The 9,767-nt window shown below is 49.9% G+C and overlaps 1 protein-coding gene across 1 annotated transcript; it reads right to left on the bottom strand.

Moving 5' to 3' along the window:
• Nucleotides 1-1,605: 1,605 nt before the first annotated feature.
• Nucleotides 1,606-2,223, bottom strand: LOC141726547 (olfactory receptor 14J1-like). The gene has a single exon (XM_074531473.1). The coding sequence runs from the start codon at nt 2,221-2,223 to the stop codon at nt 1,606-1,608; it is 618 nt and encodes a 205-aa protein (XP_074387574.1).
• Between the last annotated feature and the right edge of the window lie 7,544 nt (nt 2,224-9,767).

A 9,767-nucleotide genomic window follows, 5' to 3' on the forward strand; every position in this document is an offset into this window, starting at 1 on the left:
CAGGTGAGGTTCTACCTCTTTGCTACCTGGTGGTCACTGACAGCAGAAGTGTCCCTGTCTCAAGCCAATAACCTGGATACGCATCTCCACGTGGCAGAGAGCGCTCTTGGTCTTTTGTCTCGTTCATGCGATTCTGTGTTGACTTTAGTATTGAGTGAGCCGGCTCTGGATTACAATAAGCCTAGAGACCCACGGTTACCGCAAGGAGGGGCATCAACACGGGAGTTCCAGGGAGCAGACTTCAGCCTATAAAGGATTGAGCTGGGGAGAAACAAATCAGGTACTGATTTTTTAAAGGGAAACAGCCCTTAAAAACAAAGGATTCCAAGAAGGGTGGACACAATTCAAGAAAATAATTTTGACAGAGCAGCAACAGCCTGTTCCTCTGTGCCCAAAAGTGAGCTAGCAAGGAAAATGAATGATCTGGCAGGGCATGGAGCATTTTCCAGGAATTCAAGGGAAAAAAATTAGGGTGCATCACCTTTCGACAGAGGGGCAGGAAACTCAGGACATGTTAAAGGATGTTCTTAGGCCATGCAGAAAGAAAATAAGAGATGTGAAAGCTCAATTAGGATTTAACCAGGCCACTTCTGTGAAGGATAATAAAAATTATTTTATAAATATATTAATGGAAAAAGGAAGGCTAAGGACAACTTCCATTCCTTATTGGGGGGGAAATGGTTAAGATGAGGAAAAAGCTGAGGTACTTAACCCCTTCTTAGCCTTAGTTTTCAAGAATAAGCCAAGTTGTCCTCAAGACAAGTGTTCTCCTGAGCTGGTGGATGGGCACCGGGAGAAGAACATCCCCCCTGTAATCCAGGAGGAAGCAGCTGAGGACCTGCTGAGCCACTCAGATGCTCACAGGTCTCTCTGAGAGCAGATGGGATCCATCCCAGGCGGATGAGGGAGCTGTGGATGAGCTCCCCAAGCTGCTCTCCATCATTTACCATGAGTCCTGGCTCAGCAGGGAGGTGCCAGAGGATTGGAGGTGCCAGTGTGAGCCCATCCCCAAGAAGGGCTGGAAGGAGGAGCTGGGGAACTCCAGGCCTGTCAGCCTGACCTGGGTGCCCGGCAAGGTGATGGAACAGATCACCTTGAGTGCCATCACAGGGCACCCACAGGATGGCCAAGGGATCAGAGTGGCTGGAGAGCAGCCACACAGAAAGGGACGTGGGGGCACTGCTGGACAGCAGGCTGGACATGAACTAGCAGAGTGCCTGGGGTGGGCAAGAAGGCCAATGGCTCCTGGCCTGGATCAGGAATGGTGTGGCCAGGAGGAGGAGGGCTTCTGTGCTAGCACTGATCTGCCCCCAGCTCTGCACACAGACATTGCTGCTGAAACTACAGAGAAGGCAACAAAAAGACATCTCTGGTGAAAACTTTGCTGGGAGATTGTTTAGTTCATTTAAAGACACCTAGAGTACAGGTCCTCATTGACACAACAAACATGGAGAGAAACAGAATGAGAAATGGCACAAGGAATGGGCTTTCTTTGTGGACAATATTAAAAAACTGAAACGCATGGGGGGAATCCCACAACTAAATCAACAGGAACAGTCAAAGCTGACTTTTATTACAAATGATTTGCAGAAACTCACAAGCAGTTTAATGTTTCTGAAAGCATCCACTCATCAGTCTCCACAATGCAGCCTTGAGCTCCTGGTTCCTCAGGCTGTAGATGAGGGGGTTCAGGGCTGGAGGCACCACCGAGTACAGAATTGACAGGGCAAGATCTAAGGATGGGGAAGAAGTGGAGGGCGGCTTCAGGTAGGCAAAAAATGAGGTGCTGACAAACAGGGAGACCACAGCCAGGTGAGGGAGGCAGGTGGAAAAGGCTTTGTGCTGTCCTTGCTCAGAGGGGATCCTCAGCACAGCCCTGAAGATCTGCACATAGGAGAAAACAATGAACACAAAACAACCAAAAGCTAAACAGGCAGCAACCAATGAAATCCCAATTTTTCTGAAAGTGGAGTGTGAGCAGGAGAGTTTAAGGATCTGGGGCACCTCACAGAAGAACTGCCCCAGGGCATTGCCATGGCACAGGGGCAGGGAAAATGTATTGACTGTGTGCAGCAGAGCAATGAGAAAGGCGCTGGCCCAGGTAGCTGCTGCCATGTGGGCACAAGCTCTGCTGCCCAGGAGGGTCCCGTAGTGCAGGGGTTTGCAGATGGACACATAGCGGTCGTAGCACATGACAGTGAGGAGGAAAAACTCTGCTCCCATAAAGAAGAGAAAGAAAAACACCTGAGCAGCACATCCTTTGTAGGAGATGTTCCTGGTGTCCCAGAGGGAATTGTGCATGGCTTTGGGGACAGTGGTGCAGATGGAGCCCAGGTCACTGAGGGCCAGGTTGAGCAGGAAGAAGAACATGGGCGTGTGCAGGTGGTGGCCGCAGGCTACGGCGCTGATGATGAGGCCGTTGCCCAGGAGGGCAGCCAGGGAGATGCCCAGCAAGAGGCAGAAGTGCAGGAGCTGCAGCTGCCGCGTGCCTGCCAATGCCAGCAGGAGGAAGTGACTAATGGCACTGCTGTTGGACATTTCTTCACTCTGACCATGGTGGACTGTTGAAAGAAGACATTGACAAAGTGTGACCAATTTCTTTGAGTCAATCCTTTGTATTTTATTTGGAATCCCTTTTAAAATCATTGCCTTTCCTGTGAGGGGGGTTTGCTAAACTTTCTTTGAGTTCGGGTTTGTGCTGCTGAGTTTCTGCCTCATCTTCAGCATTGCTCTCTGCCTGAACACTGCTGATCTCAATAGGAAAACAGCGCTCCCTGTGCCCCAGTGCAGTCAGACCTGCAGGAACCACACAAATGCCCTTTATTCAATTCACCCCTTTTGATTTCATCATGATCGCACTAAAAACTTTCTTGAAAAATAAAGTGGACTTTTTGAATTCTCCAGTTTAAAAATAGTTTTCTCCAAAGCCTTCTCTCTTTCCCTATGCAGCTGGACAGGATGGGATACCAAGGGTTGGTCTGGCTCTCTGCTGCCTGGAGTTGTGCCTACTGGGAGCAGTTTCTCTCTATCCAAGCCTTGTCCCTGCCAGTGCTGCCCGAGCCCAGCCCAGCCCTGGGGGCTCAGCTCTGCCCTGCAGACCCCTCCCAGCACAGGGCACTGCCCAGGGGCATCTCCCTGGCACCAGGGCCTTAGGGCAGGGCAGACAAACAGAGATGCTTCAAACCAAGGTGCTGCTGCTGCTGTCTGTAGGGAGAGGAGGCTGAGGAGGTATTGTCTGAGGGAGATCTAAAGCACATCTGTTGATGCCCAGGGTGACAGTGCAGGAGTCTCAGTGACACAGCCAAAGATGACAGCCCCTTTCCTTTCCCTTGAGGAGAAAGATGAGAGCAGCCCTGGCCATGCAGCACCATCTCCACAGCAGGAGGAATCTGCCCTGATGGGGGTGGCTCCTTCCACCTCCAACTTCTCCCCTGCAGCGTCCATGGGGAGCTGCCAGGCAGGCTGAGAGCTGCCCCTGGCAGTTGGCACATGCCCTGGGCTGGCCAAGAGCCCTGAGGGTTGCAGGAGCTGCTCTGCAGGACAGCCCTGGGCAGCCCTGGCTGCAGCCCCAGCTTCAGCCCCTGCAGCCGTCCCTGGCAGCAGGAGCCGTCCTGCCCTGTCCCTCTGACGGTGCCCAGGGCAGCCCCGCTCTGCAGCACATCCTCCTCATCCTGCTCCTCCTGTACCACAGAGAAACTGGGAGAGTCCTCCTGACACATCCCCCAGGCTGTGGGGTGTGCTGGCTTCAGGAGATCCCTCCAGGAGCACAGGGGACATTGCCCTGCACCCACACACTCACCATGCACAGGGCTGTGAAGATCTTGCCCCAAGTGAAGTCTCAGCTCAATGTCTTCCCAATCCTGATTGCCTTCAGCCTGTCTCTGCCTGGCTCCTGTCCCCTCAGTGCCTGCAGGCAGAGCCCTGGTCTGGGAGAGAGCTGTTCCAGGGAAGAGCTGTTCCTTTAAAGCTCAGCAGCACAGACACAGCACAAGGACTTTAATGAGCCTCTTGGGGATTTGGTGTTGTTTACATCAGACTGAGCCCCTGAGAGTGTCTTCAAAAAACTTCTCAAGAACTCAAAATTAAATTTAAACTCTGAAGTTTCTAAAAGTTTTAATGGGTCCCACTGAAAACGCAACTGGGAAATTGTCCCCAGGTTGCAGTTAGAGCAGAACACTGGAGGCAGTGTTGACAGCTGGGGACAAACAAGGCCAACGTGCTTCTGGTGCTGAGCACACCTGGATGTGTTTGAGGAATGCAAAGGGCCAAGGCCTGAGCCCCAGCCCCTGGCCAGGCAGATCCTGTCCCTCCCTCCTTGCTCAGGGCTCTTCCCGGGATGGGCACTGGCATGTGGGGATGTGCAATGCCAAGGGCAGGAGCATGGGGCGGCCCCTGCCAGGCTGCTGAACAGGGACAAGGAGGCAATGAGGCCCCAGGCCTGCAAGGGTCACTTGCCCCCTCGTGGCCTCAGGCCCAGGCCCAGCAGCCATGGCCAAAGTGCTGCCCAAGGTGGCTCTGGCAGGGCTGTCTTGCAGCTGCTGCCCATCCCTGTGCCCTGTGCAGCCCAGGCTATCCCACGGTGTCCCTGCCCTGTGCCTCTGTCCCTGCAGGCTCTGGGAACAGGTCCCCCTGTACGGTTTGGACACATACCTTGGCATATTGGAATGTTGTCCAAGTGTGATGGTGGTCACAAGGGTTTTCAGGGTGAGAGAGAGACGAGAATGTTGAATCCATGTTCAGAAGGCTTGATTTATTTTTTTATGACATATATACTACATTATGACTATACTAAAAGAAATAGAAGAGAAAGTTCCCAGAAGGCTAGCTAAACTAAGGACAGAAAAGAATGAATAAAAAAGGTCTGTGTCCCGGCAGAGAGCAAGAGCAGCTCTGCCATGAGTGGTCAGTAAATACAAACATCTACAGGAGACCAATCATGGATCCACCTGTTGCATTCCGCAGCAGAAGATATCCATTGTTTACATTTTGTAAAAAAAGAGGCCACAGCTTCTTAGAAGGGAGAAAAATCCCAATAAAGGATTTTTCAGAAAAGATGTCTGTGACACACATGGATGGCTATAGGAGACCAAAGCATAAATTCTCATCCCTTTTTTCTGAAAATATAGGATCATAAGTCCCTATACTAGCCTTTGGTGGTGTTAATTACAATGAAACTGACCTTTCTGAAGAGAAGGGTGTCCTTCTTTGTTCGTAATATCCAATAGAAACATAAAAATAATTAAGAATCATTTTAGGCATTGGAATTCATGACCATGGCACTCCAGAAAGGGGCCTAGGAAGAATCCATGTGTTTTTCAGTACAAGTATTGTTCTGGAACCATGAAATATAACTGAAGAGGACAACTGGAAAGTGACTTTGTCCTGCAGCCTTATGGTGCTTCTTTTTTAAGAAATTCATGTGTAAAATTATAACTAATCTGATGTCACCTGTATTTTTAGAGGGAAAAAGGGGTCATTAATATTACAGCGACCTTAGATGGTCACTGTGGTGAGAGAAGGATGAGAATCTTGTTTCTTGATCAGAAGGCTTGATTTATTTATATAAGATCTATAATACATTATAACTATACTAAAAAGAATAAGAAGACAAGTTGCAGAGAGCTACTCAGCTAAGAATAGAATAGAAGGAATGAATAACAAAGTTCTGTGTCCAGGGAATCTGTCCCTGAGCTGCTCCTGTGATTGGCCTTTAATGGTACACATGGAAGATGAGCCAATCACAGGGACACCTGCTACATTTCACAGCAGCTGATAACAATTGTTTACATTCTTCTTCTGGGGCTCTGCTTCCCAGAAGATGGACAAATGTGAAAGAAAGGATTTCTATGAAAAAATGTCTGCGACACATTAAGGGTAGCTAAGGCCTATCCATAAGACATTCTATAAATGTTCAGATTATTGAGCCCCAAAGGATAAGTTATCATGGTATACCATGATAAAGGGTACCTTTATCAACATCATATGGATCACTGTTTATCTGGCCCCAGCTCCTCCCGGGGCCCGCGGAGGACACACCTGGTGCGGCCACTCCCTCTGCCTCCGCTGCGGCTTCCCCAGCCCAAGCTCCACCGCTTGGCAGCGCGGCCGCCGGCCCCGAGCCACCTCCGTCCCGTTCCCGGGAGCGAATGCCTGGGCATGGCGAACCCTTTATTAAATTCTCTTCATCCAGCTGCAGAGGGGAGTGAGTGAGCAGCCCACATGGATGCCTGGAATTTGGCCTGGGTCAACCCACGACACCTTGGTACCACAGGGGTCACAATGGACCCTTGGCTCTATGGGGTCTCATTGGTTCCATCAGGCCTTGCAGGGCCACCTAATTCAACAAGGCCTCAAAGTTTCACAGTGGTCTCCAGGATTCCATGGGGCCCTGCAATGTCAAAATGGACCTTTAGATCCCTGGGGGCCCACGGTGTCACAATGGGCTCTTTTGGTTCTACAGCTTCACAATGGCCCCTCGGTTCCATGTGTCCTGCACTGTTTCATGAATCCTTAGTTCCATGGGGTCCTGTAGGGTCACAGTGGTCTCCTTGGTTTCGTGATGCCACAGCTGCCATAATTTCCATGGTATCACAACTGCCCTTGGATCCTAATAGGCCCTAGAGTGTGACAATTGCTTCCATGATACCCTGTAGTGTCACAATGGTGTCCATGATTCCATCAGGCCCTGCAGTGTTACCGGGGAGATTTGGTTCAATGACACTCCACACTGTCACCACGGCCCCTTTGTTCCACAGAGCCCCACTGTGTCACGGTGGTCCCTTTGCTTCCAGGGCTCAGAAGTGCCAGAATGACCCTTTGGTTCCATCAGGCCTTGAAGTTTCAAAATGGTCTCCATGGTTTCATATGTACCCCCTGTGTCACAAGAGACTCCTGGTTCCCTGAAGTTCTCCAGTGTCACTATGGGCCCTTGGTTCCAAGAGGTTTGGTAGAGTCCCAATTGACTCCTTGGTTCCATGAAGCCCTGCTGTGTCACAATGCCCATGGTTCAATGAGTGTCCATGGTGTCACCACGGTCTCCTTGGACTCCCAGTACCACCATGGTCTCCTTGGTACCATCCAGGCCTTGTAACAAGTGATAGGGAGCCATTTTGTGCTGTAGATGAAACGCTGCAGAACTCATGGTTGTGAGGCTGTGTCACTGACAAGAAACAAAAACCACCTGAATCTGAACGCCAAATATCATCTCAAGTACCTTCAATCCCAGCCTCGACAGAGGTAGAAAATACAAACAGAGATTCCACAGTAAATCAAAAACAGGGACCATATTTGGAATGCAGGCAAAATGCATTCAAGTGCATTCGAATGGACTTGCTATGATAGGGAGGTGATGATCCCCTATTCCAAGAGTGAACTTAACAAGGGCTGACTATTGAAGGACCTGCAGAGAACCACAACATAAGAAAAGCAGGTGGCACAGGTAATTCTGGGATAGGCAGACCAGAAAGCAAGAGCAGGTGAGCCAGTGCAGTCGCCACCAAGAAGATCACGTTCACATGCTGTGGGCAGCAACCCCATCAGGCTGTGCCACCATCCCCTGGTACAAGGGGGGTCACGATGGTTCATTTCACTGATCTCAGGGTGCAAAGACATACAGCAGGGGACTTTCAGTATTAACCAAAACAAATGCACCTTTTATTGAGTGCCCACAGCAGATGCAGCAGAAGGATTAGAATGGGGATAAAGGATAGAGAGACAGAGAAAAGGAGCGGGGGAATAGCTGCCAACAGAGGGATGAAATCCTCATGGTCCAGCCAATAGTTCCGTCTGGTCATGTCGGGGAGAGTCTCAAAGCCTTTGGTTAACTCAGGGCTCTTTTATAATCTACCGCTGGGAGTGGAGCAGGACAGCACATGGAGGGAACAGCGGAGAATAAATCCATTGGGAACAGGTACAGACAGTCCAGTTCTGAACAGCACAAACCGGTGCCAGCAGTGAGCGGGGCCCGTTGTTTCAGGACTGGTTCCTATGGGAAACATCCCGCTTCCCATGGCAGACATCCTGCTCCAGTCAGGCCAGCACCCCTGGGTTAGAATTTGAAGGGTCTAAGTCTCAGTCCTTGGGGAGGGCTTCAATCTCCGTCCTTGACAGCGGCTGTGAGGCAGATGAGGGATCTTTGGACCGTCTCTTATAGACTGACATCGCAAAACATAAAAATAATTATTCATCTCCCCTTAAAAGAAAATTAACTGAATTAATAAAATTATAATGATTTTTCTTATTTATAGTATTGTTATGTTTGCCCAATTATCCCATCAAAAAAAAAAAACAGTATTTAAGGCAGCAACAATTTTAATTGAATAGTTTAGAAAATATATAAATAAGGGATAATTTAGTTCAAATAATAGCGCATAAGCAAAAACAACCACGGGGTACGGAGGGCAGGGTTCTTGACCCTTGCCACTTCACATACAAGCTTGCCAAGTAAAAGTCACCCCTTATATGCCATGTGTCAATTCCATCTCCTCCTATTTTCGGTTCGTCACTTTTCTGTCTCTGCCCTCATTACCACCTTTACCACGCATACACCACCACTCGGTTTGGTGGTCGCACAAGTCTTTGGGGGTCGTCACTGATGAAGGCCCTGTAGTCTTCTTCATTGTCCTTTAATTCACCTTTGGGTTACACATGCGCACCAAGCCAGTACAATGTAAGCCAAGACTAACGTATCACTGCATCTACATATCAAAGCAATAAGTCCCTTATAATTAGCATTTTCTTGGACCCAACCAGGTTCTTGGTCATTTTTAGCAACTGTATCTTCAGCTTCTTTCCTGTAGTCCTTGAGAACATCTGCTGGGAAAGGGGGAGTGGGTGGAGCCCCTCCTTTCCCTCTCTTCTTTGGCATTACAACTTTTAACTATTAACTAATTTATTATTCTCAAATATTAATTACTGTATCAATATTGATTACTGTTTCAATTTTTATCAGCACGAATCATACCTATTTATCACAGGGGGCTCTCCGACCTTCTCACACCTGCGGAGGTCGGGGCAGTCTCTGTCCTTCTCAGCCCTGGTGTGACTCCACCCAAACATCATCGGGGTCAGAGACACCCCCAAACCCCCAGAATGGCAGAACCTGGGATTTGGTTTCGGGCTGAGGATTTAGGAAGGGGCTGGAATTGGGGCTGGGTTGGAGTTGGGGCTGAGATTTGGATTAGAGCTGGGATTGGGGTTAAGGCTACACATGGGATTGGCTTTGGGCTGGGGTTGGGTTGTGGTCTGGGACTAGACAAGTTTGGAATTGGGATGTGATTAAATACAGAACTGTGAGTGTGTCTATACGTGGAGTGAGATTGAGACCAGGATCAGGGTCAGGTTTGGGACTGAGCTCACCCAGAGCGGGACAGTGGGGATGTCACTGCAGGATGTCCCTGGCATCATCCCAGCCCTCCTCAGGCACCTCCAAACATGGGGGGCAGCTGGGTGCTCCAAGATCCAGGTGCTCCCACACTGCCCCTCCGTACCAGGCGAGCATTCCCTGAGGGCAGCCCTGACTGTGACCAGTGGGGCTCTGGGATCAGCCCTCACATCCCTGTGGGAGAAGCTGCAGACAGGATGAGAGATTTTCCCCCCCACTTCCCTGTGGAAAGATGAAGCCCAGCTGCCCTTTCCTTCTGGTGCCTCCTCCTCTCCTCAGCTGAGGATGTCAAACTTCCCAGGAGCAGGAAAATCCCCTTTCTCTTTTTCCTTGTGGCTGCAGGTTGGAACACCCACCCCGAATTAAGGATTTTCTGACAGCCCTG

This window comes from Zonotrichia albicollis, chromosome 36 (genome assembly GCF_047830755.1).
Source record: "Zonotrichia albicollis isolate bZonAlb1 chromosome 36, bZonAlb1.hap1, whole genome shotgun sequence".
In the NCBI taxonomy this organism is placed as follows: domain Eukaryota; kingdom Metazoa; phylum Chordata; class Aves; order Passeriformes; family Passerellidae; genus Zonotrichia; species Zonotrichia albicollis.

What these genes read in the sequence shown, in the direction of transcription:
- LOC141726547 (XM_074531473.1), bottom strand. Translation starts at nt 2,223, where the DNA reads ATGGGAGCAGAGTTTTTCCTCCTCACTGTCATGTGCTACGACCGCTAT.